Source organism: Apodemus sylvaticus, chromosome 3 (assembly GCF_947179515.1).
Source record: "Apodemus sylvaticus chromosome 3, mApoSyl1.1, whole genome shotgun sequence".
In the NCBI taxonomy this organism is placed as follows: domain Eukaryota; kingdom Metazoa; phylum Chordata; class Mammalia; order Rodentia; family Muridae; genus Apodemus; species Apodemus sylvaticus.
Genome location: NC_067474.1, coordinates 169,304,289 through 169,324,645, shown reverse-complemented (window position 1 = coordinate 169,324,645; position 20,357 = coordinate 169,304,289). Strand labels below are relative to the sequence as shown.

The 20,357-nt window shown below is 52.3% G+C and overlaps 2 protein-coding genes across 5 annotated transcripts in view; one reads left to right on the top strand and one right to left on the bottom strand.

Annotated features, from left to right (window-relative positions):
- Window positions 1-6,910, bottom strand: part of Cep104 (centrosomal protein 104) — a 34,631-nt gene extending 27,721 nt beyond the window's left edge. For 3 of the 4 annotated variants that reach the window (XM_052178309.1, XM_052178306.1, XM_052178308.1), the window contains exons 1-2: window positions 6,489-6,910; window positions 2,442-2,593 (exon numbers count right to left, since the gene is read on the bottom strand). In XM_052178309.1, coding sequence (XP_052034269.1) covers window positions 2,442-2,554 — 113 coding nt within the window. In that variant the 5' untranslated portion in view covers window positions 2,555-2,593; window positions 6,489-6,910. The remainder of the gene's footprint in view (window positions 1-2,441; window positions 2,594-6,488) is intronic. The other variant, XM_052178307.1, reaches the window with a different exon arrangement.
- Window positions 6,911-6,962: 52 nt separating this feature from the next.
- Window positions 6,963-20,179, top strand: Dffb (DNA fragmentation factor subunit beta). The gene is made up of 7 exons (XM_052178310.1): window positions 6,963-7,237; window positions 7,409-7,535; window positions 9,036-9,224; window positions 11,138-11,217; window positions 13,812-13,982; window positions 14,982-15,082; window positions 18,919-20,179. Exons 1-7 carry the CDS (start codon window positions 7,115-7,117, stop codon window positions 19,175-19,177), a joined length of 1,050 nt encoding a protein of 349 aa, XP_052034270.1. The 5' UTR covers window positions 6,963-7,114; the 3' UTR covers window positions 19,178-20,179.
- Window positions 20,180-20,357: the final 178 nt, after the last annotated feature.

The following is a 20,357-nucleotide window of genomic DNA, read 5'->3' as shown; positions in this document are numbered from 1 at the left end:
TTTCTGTCAGCAAGGAACCCACACAGAAGGCATGGGCATGACTCAGCAGTACAGTGTGTTGAAAGGACAGTACTGACACATTAGCTGGCAGGCACTGTGGGCATGTGGGACAAAGGGAGCTCTGAAGGATGGGGCATTCAGGGAGAGCCTTCCCTCCACAAGTATCAACATCACTGAACCAGTGACCAGTGCGTGCGTGCGTGCATGCGGCTGTGTGTGTGTGTGTGTGTGGTGTGTGCACGCACATGTGTGTTTTACCACTGCTGGCCAGGCTTTTCTTCCCCCCATCCCACTCAGAAAAGCTGTAGCTGGGTGAGGCTCCTATGGGTCTCTTCAAGAGTGGAGACACTTCCCAAGCGGGGAACACAGTTAGCCTGGACACCACCAGAACAGTGGCCACCTCCAGGACCGCGTTAGCCCCGTGCTCTCCTCCCAGTTCTCTGACTTCTACAGCTCAGGGTAACTCTCCCACTGAGCAACATCCCAAGCCTGCCATCCTGATCAGATACACTGACAGATTGTTCCCGAACCGCTCAGAGGGTGAAGGTGCCTGCTGCCTACCGGAGTTTGATCCCTGGGATCCATAGGGTGATAAAAAAGAACGAAGTCCCACAAGTTGGCCTCTAATCTCCACACACATGCAGTTGACACATGTGTGGACAGACATACAATAAATGTACAAAATCACCTGGAAACAGACTGGTGTGCAGGCTCTCACCACCAGCGCACACCATGCTCTCCTGGAGTCTCTTGCTCTGGAGACTAACTCTGGATCCCAAGGCTCTTAGGAAGACATGCCGGGAACTTACCTCATCCTGTAAGTACCACCTATGCCCATCCCTGTGCCTGCATCCTGAGCATACTTTCTGTAGCTCATGCTGACAGCACCTTGTCCATTTTGGTGACAGTTTGTTTAAGGAGACATACCCTTCCCTCTGGTATCCCCTGGAAGCAAGTTAGTAAAATGAATATATCATGCCAATGCTGAAAGTGCCGTGCTAGTGTGACTGACATAAATACCACTACACAGGAAGCCCTGCATGTCTCTGCATGTTAGTGTCTCTGCATGTTAGTGTGACTGCATGTTAGTGTGACTGGCATAAATACCACTACACAGGAAGCCCTGCATGTCTCTGCATGTTAGTGTGACTGCATGTTAGTGTGACTGACATAAATACCACTACACAGGAAGCCCTGCATGTCTCTGCATGTTAGTGTGACTGCATGTTAGTGTGATTGGCATAAATACCACTACACAGGAAGCCCTGCATGTCTCTGCATGTTAGTGTGACTGCATGTTAGTGTGACTGACATAAATACCACTACACAGGAAGCCCTGCATGTCTCTGCATGTTAGTGTGACTGCATGTTAGTGTGACTGGCATAAATACCACTACACGGGAAGCCCTGCATGTCTCTGCATGTTAGTGTCTCTGCATGTTAGTGTGACTGCATGTTAGTGTGACTGGCATAAATACCACTACACAGGAAGCCCTGCATGTCTCTGCATGTTAGTGTGACTGTATATTAGTGTGACTGGCATAAATACCACTACACAGGAAGCCCTGCATGTCTCTGCATGTTAGTGTGACTGCATGTTAGTGTGACTGGCATAAATACCACCACACAGGAAGCCCTGCATGTTAGTGTGACTACATGTTAGTGTGACTGGCATAAATACCACTACACAGGAAGCCCTGCATGTCTCTGCATGTTAGTGTCTCTGCATGTTAGTGTGACTGCATGTTAGTGTGACTGCATGTTAGTGTGACTGCATGTTAGTGTGACTGCATGTTAGTGTGACTACATGTTAGTGTGACTGGCATAAATACCACTACACAGGAAGCCCTGCATGTCTTTGCATGTTAGTGTGACTGCATGTTAGTGTGACTGGCATAAATACCACTACACAGGAAACCCTGCATGTCTCTTTAAGAACCTTCATGAAATCGTAGGGCAGACATAGCCAACGTTGGAGATCTTTGCAAAACAGGGAGTGGAAGCTTCACTTTTCGAAGCTTAAGGGAGGCAGGAGACTGAAAATGGGAGCCTGTGAGGAGAGTGGGTGTGGCTGGGGGCACAGACCTAGCGTGACTGGCGGCACCTACATTGGTAGGTATAGAAGACAGCATGCTGGGGCAGGGTGCCAAGCAGCTTAACACCCACAGCCCCAGCAAATGCCCTTCTAACCTATCTGATTTATGTCTCCCAACTCTCAGCTCAGGCACAGAGGGGAGGGTATGCTGCTTACTGCATTCTCTCAGAAACTTCAAGAGAAAAAATGTACTTTAATTTTAATGATTTAATTTAATTTTCACTGACATATACCATATAGCTGCCTAGAAATGAATTTCATTTTTTTAAGATCAGGAGGTATAAAGTCTACCATGTATTCAGATTCAGAGATCTGCTCTTAGCCCCGCCCCTCAGCCCAGTCTTACTTTGGTGACCTCCACCCACTGACAGTCGGTGCGTGGATCATCAGTTCCCGGGCACTGAAACCATCTTCATGTCCAGAGGAGCTGACCACCACAAATCCAATCTTGTGGGGCATTCTGCACAGAAGTGCTGTTCAGAAGAGCAGGGAAGAGTTCTGTGAATGAATCCAACTCAGGGTCAGTGTAGTGTTAGCTCATGTCATATAAGGTAAGCCACAAAGTATTCAGAACCGCCCACCCCTCTGAAAAGGCTAGTGTGTCTATAGGACCTTTTAGATGGATGTTCTAATTCTACCTAAGGAACCATTTAAGCTATTTTGATTTTCCTGAAAGTCTGACCTGGGCTGCAAGCTGAATTACATCCTTACTGATGACTATACCTTGCCTTTGTTGCATGTGATTGTGACTTAATTGGGATCTCTGCAGATGTGATCATATTAATGATACCCTGGGGGGGGGCGGGAATCCAATGTGGCTGGTGTGCTTTTAAGAAGAGGAAAAGGGGGAGGGAAGAGGGCTTATGGAACTTTCAGGGAGTGGGGAGCCAGAAAAGGGGAAATCATTTGAAATGTAAATAAAAAATATATCAAATAAAAAAAAAAAGAAGAGGAAAAAGATCTGGGGGTGGGTATCACTGAGGAATAGTGCTTGCCTACTGTACAGAAGACACATGTATGCACACATACACTCCAGAAATACACATGCACACATACACTCACATACTTGCACACCCACCAAACAACCCTCCAATGAACACACACAGACCCCCCCCAAACAACCCCTCAATAAACACATATAAGAAGTAGAGGCAGAGACATACATAGATAGGTAGATGCTATGTAAGAGCTGAGCCTAGAGTCATCAGAAGCTAGAAAAGGCAGAGCACCCAGATCTCAGAGGCGCTTGCCTCTGCTGCCACTTTGATCCTCCAGCTCTGAAAGACACTTCTGCTGTCGAAGATATCCAATATACTCTCATGGCAGCCAGAAAGCTTCTGGTAGGGTACACGTGTCTTTCTGCATGATGGATGAAATTAACAGCTAGTAATACACAGGGAGGAACTGTTAGTAACTAGTTGTTAGTGTAGCGATAGCTGCCTGTGTCAACTTGCAGCCCCAGGGAAAGCAGTTTATATAGACAGACCAGGGCAGGGTGAGCACAGTGGGGCCTAGAGCCTGACTCTGGACAGATCAACATTTAACCCAAGAACAAGCTGGACCAGGATCATCTGCTGGCTCCCAGTCCCTAGAATATGTGGAAAACCCAATAGAGAAGCCCAGGAGAGCATCTTGCTGGGTCCCCGCCCCTCCCCTTCCAGAACCGCACAAGTACTTGTCCATTTCCCCTGAACCTGGAAGATCAAGCTGGGCAAGGATGGGCTCTGGCTACAGGACAAAACTTTTGGCTTTGGCCCTCAGTGGGGGCATAAGGGACAGGCAGCAGGGGCAGCCCTGGGGGACAGGCGGCAGGGGCAGCCCTTGGGGGCAGGCGGCAGGGGCAGCCTGGGGGACAGGCGGCAGGGGCAACCCTGGGGACAGGTGGCAGGGTCAGCCTGGGGGCAGGCGGCAGGGGCAGCCTGGGGGCAGGTGGCAGGGGCAGCCTCTGCCCCCAGTCCTAGTGAAGGAAGGGAAACCCTGCTTATCCTAACACAGAGTCTGCTGGAAGCTAAGTTGCCAAGCTGAGGGGAAATATGGCCAAGCTTGAGGGAGCCTGAGGAAGAACAGCTGGCTGAGTGATTCTTTCAATGTGACTTTTCAGGGAATAGACCTGTATCCTAGCTCACCCATCATTTGGAGGATGTGATGCTGTGATGTCTACTTTGCCGCCTGGCAGCCCGCTATCCATGTCAGAACACAACAGAGTGAGCTTGGCTGTGGTGACTCTGCACTTCCCTCTTACCCTGGTTGGGGCCTGCTGGCACTTTCCTAGGCTTGAACAGTCCACGAATTCCACACGCCTGCACAGTGAGGTTCATGAATGGGAACATTCTTATGTGTTGCCCAGAAGAAACCGGTGACACTCAATCCCAGGACTATCTAGAGACTGCAGCAAAGGAGACTCCCCTCCCCCTCCCCCAGAGACTCCTAGCACTCAGTCCAGAGCTGCTGAGGTAGCAGTGGTGGTGGGGTGGCTGCCCAAGTGGAGCTAACCTTGGGCAGCAGCATGGACAGTAACACACAGGTCCACAGTGTAATCATACTGAGAGCCTAAAGTACTTATGGTCCCTTGGTTACTTAGTTACCAAGTCAATCAAACACTTGCTAAGCAAGATGTTGAAGTAAATAAATCATCAGAAGAGAAACCACTCCTCCTAACACAGGACTCAGAGGTCCACTGGAAATTTCTTGGAATAAGATACAACACTGAAATACTCTATAGGCTCTGACACCCAGACTATGCCTCAGGAAATCTGACTCATGTGAACAGGCCTGATGTGTAACCTACATCTTCCTTTTACATCCACTGGATTTGAAAAGGACCATTTCAAGAATCAATGCCTATCTGATGTTTGCTGGTGGTTTTTTTTTTTTTTTTTGAATGTATGAACTAAATTATTAAGAGTTAGAATGGCAAGCCACTGTGGAAGACGCTGCATTGAGTTCCCTGTGGCTGTCACAGCAGAGTGGAGGAAACGGGCCCAGGAGATACTCAAGGGCAGTGTAAGCACGCTGGGTGACTTGATGTGCTTCCCTTTGACTCATGAGGTCACACCCCGAGCTCATACTGGTTCCGAACCCGGAGCTGATCTCCCTCCACCACCTTCCTCCCCTTTACCCTCCCCAAGGGTAGCATGATACTGGTTTCCACCTTTCTTCCTCACCCGCACTCCAGATGGGTACAACTGACTACTTAACTGATGCTCCTGCCAGACAGACAGTCCTTAAATCCAACTTTGGTCACTTCTCTCCAGACCTTAATCCCGAAACCTTAGGCAGCCCCCATCGAGGAGTAAAAGGGCTAATTCCGTCTTGATACCAAGGGCCAATTAACTTGAAGAATTGAGAATGCTTTAGAGAATCTTAATCTTGTGTCCCCAGTCTCAAGTTTTGTCTTGGGTCTTTTGTTTTTATTTTTGGGACAGAGCCTTTTATTTAGCCCTGACTGGCCTGGAACTTGTTATGTAGTCTAGACTGGCCTCAAACTCCTGCCTCCCAATCCCAAGTAGTAGGATTAAAGGTATGTGACACCATGCCCGTTATGACTTGAATTCTAGAGAACAGCCAAATCTAAGAAACTTCTTCAGTGCCCTGACCAGACCATCTTCAAGCCCCATGTCATGTGTGGTGGTACACACCTTTGACCCCAGCACTTGAGGGATCTCTGAGCTTGAGGTCAGCATGAACTATATGTAGTAGTCCAAGGGCTATAGAGGGAGACAATCTCAAAAAAAAAAAAAAGCAGACTTGTCTATCTCATGTGTAGCTGGGTCTGTGTCTGTAGTGCATAGAGACTTACAAACAGATTGTTAGCAGCAGAGATAAGTGTATCCGCAATAAAGCCAAATCAAATTACTGGTCCTGAAGACCCAGACGGCTGTGGGGGCAGTGTGGCCAAAACACTGGGTCCTCAATAAAGACATCTGCAAAAACATTCATTTTCAGAGGATGCACTCACTGCAGGGGACCTTCCATCTCCTGTTCCTTCCCTCTGCACAAAGCCACCACAGATACTTCTGGATCTGTGCAATGCTGTGTTACCCCTAGGGCAGCCACAGCTAGCAGTGTCAAGTGTCATTTACCTCAGCATTGCTTATAAACTAAGCCCCAAATCGTCTGTTTTTTGGTTGTAAACTTACCTTGTCATCTTTCCAGCCCTAAACCCAAACTCAATGTAGCAACTTCCAAACATTTTGTTACAAAGATTTTAAAAGTGTTTCCAGTTTTTTTTTTCAAGGAAACGTAAATGTTACAATACTAAGTCATGACCTACGGCCAATTAACTTTAAGGACTGAGAGTGCTTTAGAGAATCTTAACGCTTAAAAAGCATGTTAATCCAAACCCAGAGAACAAACGAAACCCCAAAACAACGTGGATCGAAGTCTGGCCTACCCGGAGCCAGAGCTACAGTCTTCAGTCTCGTGGCAACTGGTCCTGTTCAGTAACGCAAGCAGAAGAGGACAAGGCGGGGCTCGAACCCGATTGCGGACACTAAGGCTGAGATGCGCTGCCGGGAGGCCAGGAGCAGGCACTGGCCGCCTCCCTCCAAGGCCAGGTGTCGGGGAGCCTCCGCCCCGGGTGCCTGCTGAAGGCCGAGGCCGCGCGGGGTCACAGAGCGCCGCGGAGAGGAGCAGGCGGGTCGCTGCAATGTCGGCCTCCGCTACCTTCGGAGGGGCCGCGGTCCAGCCGCCCCCACCCCGGGCCTCTGAGGCGAGGGCAGCGGAGGAGCAGCCCGGGCTGCCTCTGCCCAGGGCCCGGGCCGCAGCTGCGCTCCCATGGCAACCAGGCCGGCCCGCGCTATACGCCTGCGCGTCCGCCCGCCCGCGCCTGCGTGCGCATCCAGGCCTCGCGGATTCCGGCTGGGGACAGGTCCTGTACACGGACGTTTCCGGTTGCGCTTATCTACGTAGAGAAAAGGGTTCCGGACCTTGGCTACGCACCACAGTTCCGGGCAGGAACTTTACAAGAGTCAGTGCTCCCGGTCCAGGGCAACTAGATTTCGCTACCGCAGCCCTACGATGTGCGCGGTGCTCCGCCAACCCAAATGCGTCAAGTTGCGAGCCTTACACAGCTCGTGCAAGTTCGGCGTGGCGGCCCGGAGCTGCCAGGAGCTGCTGAGCAAGGGTTGCGTTCGCTTCCAGGTGAGTCCGGCATTCCGGGCGAGCACTGCGGGGCGGGGACCTTGGTTTCCGCCCGTACGGTTTCCATCTTCTTGGGTGGGCTTGGACGGGCGCTGGGCTTCTACAGTACCCAGAGCTGGCTGTCTGGAAGGCCAGACTGTTGTGGGACAAGCTGATCTTCTTGTCCTCCAGCTCCCGGTGCCCGGCTCCCGGCTGTGCCTGTACGAAGATGGCACGGAGGTGACCGACGACTGCCTCCCTGGCCTTCCCAACGACGCTGAGCTCCTGTTGCTCGCCGCTGGCGAGACCTGGCACGGCTGTGAGTAGGAACACTTTGGAGATGAGAGGGACCTACACGGTTTAAGGCCGCGTCCAGGGTTCCCGGGCAGGAACCTAGACGATCTGGTCAGAGGCGCCGAATGCCAAAAGCTTTTGCTGAAGAACTCTGTTTTTAATTTTGAAACTGCCCAGGGCAAGGGGGAAGGAGTGAGACTGGGGAAGGTGCTGCTGTGCTGTGCTGTGCTGTGCTGTGCTGTACTGTGCTGTGCTGTGCTGTGCAGGGCAGGGCAGGGCAGGGCAGGGCAGGGCAGGGCAGGGCAGGGCAGGGCTGGTCTTGGCTCCGTTCACCATTGCTTTTAGTGTACTGCGACTGATGAGTGCTGAGATGCTCTCAGCTATCCTGGTTTGCATTCAGGCTGTTCTAGCTAGGTGTGATGACAGATCTTTGTGATCTTAATCCGAATTTCCCCGGTGGCTGATGGGATTGGGTGCCATCTTCCTATTTGCCACTTGCAGGCACTCTTGGGTGAAGTGACACTTCGTGTCGTTTATGTTTATTAGTCGGATGTATAAAGCTGTTTAAGTATTTACCCCAACCCCAGAATATCCTGGCTATGAGTTCCATGTAAGATAATGTGGTTTTCAAATATCTCCTGCCGTGTAGCATTTTACTCTCTTTATTGGAACTGAGCTCCAACCACTGAGCTAACTGGCCTTGCTCTTGCTCTTTACAAGAGCAAAGGGTTCAGATTCGCAAGGGAAAGGGGAAGGATAAGGTTACCTGTTGCCAAGGCCATCCTTAAACTCATTCTGTAGCTAAGGCTGGCTTAAAACTCGATTCTCCTGCCTCTACTTCCCAGCTACTCAAATTCCAAGCACGTGCCCCCAAAACCAGCTTCCAAAAGTTCTGACCTTGGTAAATCCAGATGACCACTTCACTGTGCATACGCGCTGTCTGGGAACCCCTTGTCAAGTCCTGGTGGCCTGAGGTTTCTTCCTGCATTTTCTGCATCTGTTGGTATCACAAGGATTTACTTCTTTAGCTTGTTAGTAACACAATGGATCTCACTGAGTTCTGATTACAAACCAGATTTGCATCCTCATTTGGCTGTGGTCTCTGCTTTTTAAGGGTTACTGAATTCTGTTTGCTCCTGTTTGGTTAAGATCCTCAGTAGAATGCGCTTGGTGTTTAGCTTGCTGGGAAAGCTCACCGTAGGCACTGGTGCTAAGAGTCCAAGGAAAAGTAGGGAGGGGGTTTGGGAGTCCTGAAAATGGGGTCCTAAGGAGATGGCCAAAAGGAGGTGACTTGGTGTGGAGGAGAGAAGGCCAGAAGACCAAGTGTGCTGCTTTTCTAGGATACTACAACCCTCACCTGACAGGAGGTGGCAGAGAAATTGTAGTGTCACCCGAGGTGGGGGGCAGGGAAAGGGTTGGTGGCCCCAGAGTCCGGACATCTGGCAGTCTCTGGGCTCAGTGGAGAGGATGCTCTTGGAGCCAGCACAGCGTGCATGTGTTTCTGTTTGTCTCCTGGTGGTGACAGATGTGAGTGACATCACACGTTTCCTCAGTGTGTTTAATGAGCCGCATGCTGGGGTCATCCAGGCTGCACGGCAATTGCTGTCAGACGAGCAGGCCCCGCTGAGGCAGAAGCTGCTGGCCGACCTGCTGCATCATGTGAGCCAGAACATTACTGCAGAGACCCGGGAGCAGGACCCATCCTGGTTTGAAGGTATTTGGACTGCGGTGACCATGGTGGCCAGGGTGTCTGGGGCAAGCAGAGAAGGACATCTGTGGAGCAGAGAGGCTCAGAGAGATCCCTGTCCGTTTCAGATCCCATTGCTTCTCAACCAAGGGTGGGCTGGCCTCTGGAGTGGGTGATAACAAAAGGCGTCCGTGGGGAGGTATCTGGCTGGGACTCAAGGGGCCAGGCAGTGTCCTGGAAATGCATGGAACTCGGAATTTACCACCTTACGATTTGAGGGAGAGGAGAGAGAGAGCTAGGGGAAAGGACAGGGAGGGGGAGCGAAGAGAAAGAGGAGGCGAGAGAAAGGAGAGGAGAGAGATGGGGGAGAGAGAGACAGAGAGAGGGGGAGAGAGAGGGGAGAGAGGGATGGGGGAGAGAGAAAGAAGAGAGAGAGGGAGGAGGGACAAAGGAGAGAGGGGAGAGAGAGAGGAGAGAGATGGAGGGAGAGGAGAGAGAGGAAGAGAGAAAGAGGAGAGAGAGGAGGGAGAGGAGAGAAATAGGGGGAGAGGGACAGGGGAGTGAGGGGAGAGAGAGAGAGAGAGAGAGAGAGAATATGAATGAGAATGAGAATGAATAACTGAGTAGCATTCTCAGGAATCACATTCACCCCCTTTGGACAGGATCTCGTTGGCTAGAGTCTACTGAATGGTCTAGACTGACTGACCAGCAAACTTCCAGGATCTCTCCTATACACTTCTATCATCCCTAGGTGATTTAAGGTACCTGATGCAGTGTCATCCTGGGACAGTAGTAGTTGGCTGGTCCCTAAGGAATAGTGAATAGTGACAGGAAACAACAGCCTTGGGAGATGGCTCAGTGGCAGTGCTTGCTGCATAAGCGCGATGACCCGAGTCTCGATCCCTAGGCCCCATGTGAAATCCAGGGGTGCTGTCGCTTGCTAAACTCAGTATTAGGGGACAGAGTGAGGCAGATCCCTGGGGTTTGCTGGTTAGCCAGTATAGCTCCAGGCTTAGTAAGAGACCCTGTCTCAGTCAGTAAGGGTAGGGAGTCACAGAGAAAGACACCCAGTGGTGACCTCTGCCCTTTGTATGTGCATGCATGGGTGAGTGTACCTGCACAGATGTGCACATTCATGTACACCACACACACACACACACTTAAATCCTTTAAAACAGAAAACAGTCTTCATATTTAGTTCATACGGGATTAATAGCATGTGCCACCACACCCAGCCAGGTGTAAAACTTTTAAGTCATTAAGGTCTATGGTTGAGTCTGCCGTACGGCAGTTGAGGGTGCAGTTTGCGGCGCTCAGCGTGTCCCAGCACCTCTACCTTGCTCTGTCACTGTGACTGGCATTTGCTCTCAGGGCCATTTCACTTGCACAGCCCGGGCTCTGTGGCTCTGCAGCCCAACTTCTCCCTGTCCAGTCTCCAGCTCTATACGTGGGACACTTGCACGTGTCCTCCATGTGGCACCTCCCGTGAGTGGAATCATACAGTGTTTGTCCCGACGATCATCCATACAGCGTGCTGTCCTTCACTGTGCGTCTGTGGGCGGCCAGTGTCAGAGTGCCCTTCCTTTTTAATAGTATCATCCTGTCGTACAGATGGGGCACCTTTGTCCATTTACCTGCGTGCGAGCACTTGGGTTGCTCAGTCCAGATGGGCTAACTTTTGAGTAACTGCAGTCTGAGGGTTTGAGGGGCAGCCAGGCAGAAACCTCTTGTCAGTGACTGAGTTGTCTCATAAACGGTTCCCCCAAATGGAGAGTGTGCACACCACTTTCTGGTATCTCTGCGGGTGATGTAGTCTCTGGGCCCCGCCCCGCCCCGCTCCGCCCCTTTTTAGTTTGCCTGACTCCTGAGCTGTGTGGGATGCAAACAGAGAAAGAGACCGTGGTCTGCCTGTGCATTCCAGGGCAGCATCTTTCTCACAGGGTTGGAGTCGCGATTCCGGAATAAGTCTGGCTACCTGAGATACAGCTGTGAGAGTCGGATCCGGGGTTACCTGAGAGAGGTAAGGCCACATTCAGGTCATGCCACGAGGGTTCAGAGCAGGATTGGGATCCACGGGTGGGGTCATCACCCCTCTGCTGATGCATGTGTGTAAGGTTGCTACTAAGTCAGCAGACCTTCCTGTCCCATGCATCTGGTCTCTTCTGCACTTTAGCCTCTGCCCTGTTGTTCAGCAGGCATTAGAACTTTTCTGGGCTGTGCCCTTTGGTTAGGGTCAGAGGCCTCAGTCTCAGCCTTAGCTCTTACTCACCTTCTGTTTGGCAGAGATCCTGATGTTTTACAGCTGAGTCTTGTGCAGAACTTAATGGCAATTGAGTTATGATGTGAACTCAGTTCTATTACGGATGCTTCCTGCGTCTCCTCCATCGTCCTGATGACATCACCATAATTGGGTGGTAGACTCCCCCCAATACTGTGCTTCTTTTTCTCTGGGCACATTGCAGTCCTTTGATCTTGGAAAAGTGGGACACAGGGAAAAGGTATCACAGGACTGAAGATACCTGTGGCTTGGGGTTCTTTGTAGATAGGCTCTGAGTCACCTGCTGGGTCTCAGCTCTTGCTCTTGAATAGACAAGGTCTTCAGTGAGAAGAGTGACCAGCGACTCCAGTACAGTTACACCTGAGCTCCAGGAGGAGGCTGTCCTGGTGCCCTGATCTGGTGCAAGACATGGATGTTAGTGAGCATTAGGAGACCCTCTCTGGTGAGTGGGACCTGCCCATTCTGAGGGTATGAGGCGCCCATCACAGGAATGGTTTGCCAGGTGAGCTTTGGGGCTTTTTTGCACTGATGACTCCCTTCATCCAGATAGGGTGAGCAGTTTGAGTGGTTTGGGGACAGCAGCTCGCTCTTAGGGACTTTTTCTCCCTGCTCTCCATGTAGGCATATGTATAACTGCACAGTAGTTGGACAGTGCCATAGGCCTAGGGCATCTCCATGTCTTACACCCTTGGCTTCTCGGCTGGAAGCGGATCCTTAGGCTGAGTTCTTCTTCCGTGCTCGCACTCCGCCAAGTCTTCTGACCCTGCTGTCTAGCTTGAGCTAAGTGTTAGGGTCTGTGGGGAAACCTGACATGTGCGTGCGTGGTTCACAGAGCCCCCGCCCCCTGCAGCTTTCTCCATTTCCCATGGGTGTGGAAGGCCTGCCTGACTAGCTGGCCTCAAACCCTGATCACCTTGGTTGTTCTCTTACCACTATCTGACTGCACTGAGCCCACTGGGCTCCCAGGCTGTGTCTACACTGGGCCTGCTGGGCTCCCAGGCTGTGTTTACACTGGGCCTGCTGGACTCCCAGGCTGTGTCTACACTGGGCCTGCTGGACTCCCAGGCTGTGTCTGCTCTGGGCCTGCTGGGCTCCCAGGCTGTGTCTACACTGGGCCTGCTGGACTCCCAGGCTGTGTCTGCTCTGGGCCTGCTGGGCTCCCAGGCTGTGTCTACACTGGGCCTGCTGGGCTCCCAGGCTGTGTCTGCACTGGGCCTGCTGGGCTCCCAGGCTGTGTCTGCACTGGGCCTGCTGGGCTCCCAGGCTGTGTCTGCACTGGGCCTGCTGGGCTCCCAGGCTGTGTCTGCTCTGGGCCTGCTGGGCTCCCAGGCTGTGTCTGCACTGGGCCTGCTGGGCTCCCAGGCTGTGTCTGCTCTGGGCCTGCTGGGCTCCCAGGCTGTGCCTGCACTGGGCACATGCTGCTGTGGCACTGCCCTGCACTTACCTGTTAGCCGTCATCCTCCATGCTGGAGGTGGTCTGCATGCACGTGGCAGCAATGACTGTGCCTCACTGCTTTGCTTCTAGGTGGCAGAAGCCAAACCCAGATAGGAGAGCCGAGAACACACAGAGCAGTTTCCTAGGCAATAGCCAAAGTTTGGCATGTGCCAACAGAGGTTTGAGTGGCCAGGCAGCTGGAGCAGCAGGTGTGGGCTCTGTTTGTTTTTGTTTTTGTTTTTTCAAGACAGGGTTTCTCTGTGTAGCCCTGGCTGTCCTGGAACTCACTCTGTAGACCAGGCTGACCTCGAACTCAGAAATCTGCCTGCCTCTGCCTCCCAAGTGCTGGGATTAAAGGCATGCGCCACCACTGCCTGGCTCTGTTTGTTTCTAAGCCTTCCGCCTTCCTCTGCTTCCCAGAGGGGTCAGCTGGGCCTTCGTTGTCATCTGCTTTCATGTGAGGCTCCTGATGGATTGGCAGGTAGTAAGGGCTACAGGGGAGCACTCAAGGCACCGGCTCGTGCTATCCCTGTGGCTCGGCTGCTAATGTTGTGTATTTCATGTAGCCTCGCTGACTGCCCCAGCGTGACCTAACATTGATACCTACCTACAGGCTGCAGAGACTGGGCTCTTGATGTCGGCACTGCTCTCCTGAGCAGAGGGAACACTGCTGCTGTTGCTACGCAGACCAGGCTAGCCTTTCCCATCCTTCTCCACCAGCCTCCCAAGCACTGGTGTACAGATGTGCTTGTACACCAAACTTACACCACTCTGCTTGGCCTGAGCTTGTTGCGCTCTCCCAGCCTGATGGATCGCGTTGTTGTGTTGATCCATCTCGTGGGGCCAGAGTGCTTTCCCTAGGCATGTCTCAGGCTCAGTGGCGCCTCTGGCCGTCTTGCAGGTGAGTGCTTACACCTCTATGGTGGATACCGCAGCTCAAGAAGAGTACCTGCGAGTCCTCGGTTCCATGTCCCAGAAGCTCAAGTCCATGCAGTACAACGGCAGCTATTTCGACAGAGGTGCGGAGGCCAGCAGCCGCCTCTGTACTCCAGAAGGATGGTTCTCCTGCCAGGTACGCCTGTGCCTTGTTCTGGGGCCACTAGGAGTACTGCTAAACATAGCTACCCTGGGGTGGGAGGCAGGGAGGATGGTCAGCCGCCGACCCAAGAGAGCATGGAGGTGTGTTAATCATTGGGGTGGCAGTGTGTGGTACCATAGGAGCACAGGAGCTTGCTGGGAACAGCAGGTCTGCTCCCATGTGGACCCACCCGTAGAGGTCCCTAGAAAAGGGGGATGTCTCTAGTGACAGGGATGGAAATGCTTTCGTCATTTGGAACCTCAGAGGATAAGATCAGGGGCCATAGAATGGCAAGGGCAGGTAGAAGTCCAAGGACAGAGTTAACAAGATGTTTATGTATTGGGTGTCCGACCTGTGTGTATGTCTGTGCGCATATGTTCCTGGTGCCTTCTGGAGGCCGGAGGCGGGGTCAGATCACCTGGAATTGAAGTTACAGATGGTTGTGAGCTACGTGTGGCACACGTGTGGGTCAGACCCAGGTCTTCCAGAAGAACGGCTGCTGCTCTTCCTCACTGAACTGTCTCCCCAGCCCCAAAGAGAGAAATTTCAGTCTCTACTGAGCAGCAAACAATTTTGTGAAGATGGAGTCTTACCATGTAGTTGAGGCTAGATTTAAGTTCCCTCTATAGCTCAGGTTGACTTAACATTGTATTTTTTGTATATATGTAAGGTTTGTTTGTGAGAGTGTGCACATGCCGCAGCTTAAGTGTGGTCGGAGGATAAACCACACCTGGATTTTACACGGCCACGGGGATCACACCTGGTTCTCAGCCGTGGGTGGCAGGTGCAGACGTTTTTTCCCCTGAGCCACCTCCCTGGTCTCACTGTAAATCCTGCGTTTGCCCCTAGTGCTGGCGACACACTGGCTGTTCAAACATCTGTGTGTGAACTAAACAACTTGAGGGGCCAGTTCCTTAGCCAGCTCGATGGCTGGGAAGAGAAAGTGAGAGTCCTTGCCCCCATATTTCCAGCCCTTGTCCTTGCTCACTGCAGGGCCCCTTTGACCTGGAGAGCTGTCTCTCCAAGCACTCCATCAACCCCTACGGCAACAGAGAGAGCCGGATCCTCTTCAGTACCTGGAACCTGGATCATATGTAAGTGGATGTCACCAAGATTCAAGGCCACTAACCAGAGCTAACCCAGTGTCTTGGGGTCCAGCCCTGCTCAAGCATCTCAGGTCTGGCACGTTAAACCCATGCGGCTCAGGCCCAGGGACAGACCCCACAGGCTTTATGGAAAGGTTCTGGAGAGATGCTATTGTCCTGCCAGCTGTCCGTGCCTGATGCTAACTGTCTCTCTGCTCACCAGCCTCCACTGGTGGGTGGATGTGGTGCCTGGCTCTTCATGGCCCAGTTTTGGCCCCTAAGAGGCTGTTGCTATGTGTTTGAGCCAGGGGAGCCAGCTCCAGGGTTGTTGTATGGGAGGGCAAGGCCAGCAGGATGGTTTCGCAGCTGGGCAAGCTACAGTCTCTGCTGCTGAGCCAGAGTAGGGCAGTACCATGTTTCTGTAGCTGGGGTACTCTCTTGGCTGTAACCAACCCTTGACCTTACTTCAAGTGTTCCAAGTACCCCCAAGCGGCTACCCGACTCTTGGTATCAGAATAACTAAAAGCATATAAAGGATGATTGTAGCCGAGGACCCCTTTCTCCCTCTGGGCTCCAGACGAGAGCCTGCCTGACCTGGCTCTGACCTTCAGTCTCTTTGGGGGAACCAATGCCCGTGGTCCCCTTCTGAGTACTTCCAGCCTTTTCTGGGTGTTCAGTTCACGTGACTGGAAGTCCCTTCCTGTCCTCGCCACCAGTCTGTGTCTCTGCATTTTCCAGCCCGCCCGAGGTGAGCACCCACTTGGCTGCTTTTGTTTGACTCCCGGTCCTGGGGAGGCTGGGGCTTCTGTGGCTCGCTCTCCGCCATCACCGCTCGCAGGCTGCTTCGCTCTGCTCCCTGTTTTTTTTTTTTTTTCTTTTGTCCTGGGCACTAGTTCCCTTCCAACTGTGACCATCCGTGTGACAGGTGTTGTTGCTGCATTTTTGGTGCATTTCTGATATCTCGTATCACAACCAGATGGGGTGGCTGTGGTGTGCCCTAGGAGGCCAGGCTCCAGGCCCCAGTGTGATCCTGCCGTTTCTCCTGCAGGCGCAGGACCATCTGTTCACCCCTGTTGTCTTAGCTGCCTCTGCCCCGCACTTAGGTCAGGGGTGTTTGCTTCTATTTCTGCTTCTAGTTTCTGCTCCTTTGGGCTCTCTCTCCCTCCCCTCTCCCTCCCCCTCTCTCTCTCTCTCTCTCTCTCTCTCTCTCTCTCTCTCTCTCTCTCTCTCTCTCTCTCTCTCTCTCCCCCCCCCCTCGTCCCTAGCTTCGCCTCCTGTGCTTTAACATCTGCTCAAGGCTACGTGTGTCCAGCTGCTCCTGAGGTTGGCGTCTTGAGATTAGGGTGACTGCCTTTTCTGGTCTGTCTATCGGTCTTTCTGTCATTTCATGCTGTCTGTCTGCCTGTCAGTCATTTCATGCTTCTGTTGGTTTGTCTGTCTGTCTCTGTCATTTCATGCTGTCAGTCATTTCATGCTTCTGTCTGTCTGGCAGTCAGTCAGTCTGTCTGTCATTTCATGCTGCTCTGCTCATCCTTTCTGGGATCTGTAAGAAGCCGGGACTCCACATGTCCACCCTACTTTCTGTCTCATCTTCCCTTGCTTGGCTGGGTTTCTGTTACCATCCCAGAGGGTGTCTCTTGTTAGCACATTAGTAGCAACAGCACACTACCCTTTGTCTCATATAACTGAGACTCCTGCACTGGTCCCTTGTCCCCATGTCTCGACATAGTGGCTGTTCAGCATCTGTTTAGTATTTTGTTGTATGAATAAGTGGGTTTGAATTCATCTCATTTGCCATTTGCCGTACCTCCTGTGTGCCTCGTCTCACGTGTGTCCTGGGCCTGCCCGCCTCCTCTCTCTTCCAGGGCTCTTTTCTCAGCATTGTCCTACCTGACCTTGAGCTTGTACAGTGGCCACATCGTCATGGTCAGCACCTACTTACCCCTCCCACTCCTCTGCTTACTGCCTCCTGCCTATATCTCCCAGGTCCTGCTAGTGATTGGTCCTAGCGCTTCTGTAAGGAGGGCCCGAGGATGAGGGTGAACGCCCTCTTGCCACTTCTACACCGAGTACTGAGAGGGGCTGCCTCACATGAGTCTGGGATTCCCCGGCATCTAGCTCTCCTGTGCACTCCTTGAGGGAGACTGATCACTGTTTCCTGGCGTCTGCTGTGGACCTGCTGTCAGTCAGCGCTCTACCCTGCCGGTGGAGATCGGCTTGATGCCCTTAACTGAGAGCGATGTACACCATGGACAAACCTTCCCTCCCGGCTCTGCCAGGCCTGTCTTCCATTCCGGAGAGCTCTGAGTCTCCCCTGTAGTCTCTTGGATCCCCTGGGCATTCTGGGACCTTCTTGCCACCCACCGTCTTTATGCTGTCTTTATCCGCTTGCACACTCCGGCTCAGTGCTGCTGTTTTGGGGTACCTTCCTGCTGCGGATTCAGTGGTGGTTCCTCCCACCCCAGACACACATTGTAGCTGTCACCCAGTGAGACTGCATCTGGAGGTGGGTCCTTTGGGAGACAGTTAAGGGAAAGTGAGGTCATAGGGAGCAGAATAATCCAGTAAGAGCAGATGTTCTTGTGAGTGGGAAAGAATGGGGACATTCTCATTGCTATTTGAGGACAAGCCAGGAAGCGGGCCCTGACCAGACCAGCCAGACCACTGTGTAACGGACTTACAGGCTCTAGAGTGCTGAGGAGCTAAACGTGGGGAAGGTGGTTTGCCTTCCACTCGGCTGTTCTTACGACTGTGTTTGGACCTGAATTTCTCTTTGGTGGCCAGTCTTCTTTTCTAACTTGTCAGTGTCTCTGCAGAGTAGATCTGCATTCGTTCCTTGTGGATGCCCCAGTGTCAGTGGCTCTGAAGTAACACGACATTGTTTTGCTTGCTGTTTCTGTGTCCCATTGGCCATACATACTTGCCTCATGTGCCTGAGGGAGACACGGGCCTGGGGTCTGTGGGCAGCTGTGTAAAATGGGTACACGAACTAACAGGAGTCAGCAGGGGCTGATGAGCCTCACACACAAGGCTTGGCTCCGTTGAGCGGCACATGAGGGCCTGCTCAGCTTTCTCGCACTCTTTTCAGTATGGTAAGCTGTGCCCACTACTCAGGTTTGCAAAGGAAGACAAGCAGCATTGCATGTGCTGGACTCTAGACTGTGGCCACCCGCGGCTCATGTCAGGGACGGGCCAGTGTCAGCAGCCTACGAAACATGGTGCTGAGCCCCTCTGGTGACTCCTCCCTAAGTCCTGTCCATTTTCCTGCCACTGCGCTTCTGGGCTGTTCCCAGGTTAGGTTCCTTGTGCATCTTCAGGGTCCCCACTCCTCATCTTAGAGTTTCCATTACTGTGGTAAAACATGGACCAAGGGCAACCTGGGGAGGAAAGGGTTTACTTTACTGCAGTCTACAGTCAGTCTGTCATGAAGGGAACTCAGGACAGTAACTCAGGGCAGGAACTGATGCAGAGGCCATGGAGGAGTGCTCTTCCTGGCTTGCTCCTGCTTTTTCTACAGCCCAGGGCCATCGGCCCAGGGGTGGCACTGCCCACGGTGAGCTTGCCCTCCTACAGTGATCAGTCATTAATCAACAAATGCTTCAGTCATTAATCAACAAATGCTCCAGACTTTCATACACATCAATAACATAATTTTCTCAGTTGAGGTACCCTCTTCCTAGATGACCCTAACCCGTGTCACATTGGGACAGCGGGGCTGCCTGCCATGGTAGACACTGTGTCCACAGACAGGGATTGTCTGTGGTTCATGGGAGAGTGCACGGCACCCTGTGGTGTGTGCCACTCATGGCAGTATGGCTGTCTCCCTCCTCCCCCCAACTTGGCAGAATAGAGAAGAAGCGCACCGTGGTACCCACGCTGGCTGAGGCGATCCAGGACGGGAGGGAGGTGAACTGGGAGTACTTCTACAGCCTGCTCTTCACTGCGGAGAACCTGAAGCTGGTGCACATCGCCTGCCACAAGAAGACCACACACAAGCTGCAGTGTGACCACAGTAGGATCTATCGGCCTCAGACAGGACCCAGGCGGAAGCAGCCTGCTCGGAAACAGCCTGCCCGGAAGCGCCCTGCTCGGAAGCGCCAGTGACTCGTGCCAGGCCCTCTTTGAGGCCGCTGCAGCGGTAACGGGGGCAGTTGTGCTTCGGCACTCTAGAAGGTTCAAGGAAAGTTGTTAGGAATCTTTCCCACGGATCCGATTTCTGTACCTTCCCAGTTGGCTTCCCAGCCTCTGACAGCACGTTGTGCAGAGGACAGTACTGGTGCTCATCCTGTTCCTGTGGCAGGGTCTTCATGCTCACGGCCCCAGGCTGAACTTGGCCACTGTGATGCGTGTGCGGTGCTGGTTTGCGCTGAGCTTTTATGGCCTCTATTTCCACTGCAAATGGCAGCTCTGACTACATGCCTCTGAAAGAAATGGTGCTTCTGGGGAAAATGCTTGCATTTCATAATGAACAATGCAGGGTGTTCTCCGCTGAACTGTTTAAAATGGCAGAAGGTAGGAAGCCTTCCAGATGTCTCCTGGTGTGAACAGCTGACTGCGGCATTATTTTGAGCCATAGGAAACTGATGTTGCACGATTGGAGCAGGTTTAAACTTTCACATGGAGAAATAGGAAACCGTTAAAAGCATAGATGGCTTTATCTGTGCAGGGAATGACCTTGAACTCATGATCTTTCTGCTGCATCCCTAGAGCTGGGGCTACAGGCGTATACCACCACACTTGGTATTTGGTTTTGTAAATGTGTGTCAACTTGCACACAGTCTGCGAAATGCCACTTGGCGAAAGCAGTAATCCTGGGGGATTCAGCAGGGATGAGATCATCACCAAGTACAATCTCCTACATCGTGTATTTATAATACTCCATTCTTCTTTTTCTCTGAGACCGGGTCTCACTATGTAGCTCTGGCTGGACTGCAGCTCACTGTAGAGACCAGTCAGCCCCTGCCTCCAGAGTGCTGGGATCAAAGGTGTGTGCCACCACACCCAGCCTGAGTTTATTTTTGAAATGGTCATTTTATATTATTTTGTAATGTTTGGATTTTTATATTTGCCATGTAATCAGAAAAACAATAAAATGTTTCTAAAATAGACATGTCAAAAAAGTTTGAACATATTGAGGAAGATGGAGCTAAGGGTGATAAAATTGAACAGTTGCTCAAGGTGAGTCCATCATCACAGAGATGGCAGGGCAGTGCCCCGGGCAGCCAGGTGGAGCCCTCAGGGGACCCAGCTGCCTGTCTTAGTCATGGATGCACACTGTTCACAA

Bases quoted from the DNA above. Each gene is read 5' to 3' on its own strand.
- Dffb (XM_052178310.1), top strand. From the start codon at position 7,115: ATGTGCGCGGTGCTCCGCCAACCCAAATGCGTCAAGTTGCGAGCCTTA. The intron at 7,536-9,035 runs GTGAGTAGGAAC...TGGTGGTGACAG, and splicing joins TGGCGAGACCTGGCACGGCT to ATGTGAGTGACATCACACGT. The intron at 11,218-13,811 runs GTAAGGCCACAT...GCCGTCTTGCAG, and splicing joins TCCGGGGTTACCTGAGAGAG to GTGAGTGCTTACACCTCTAT.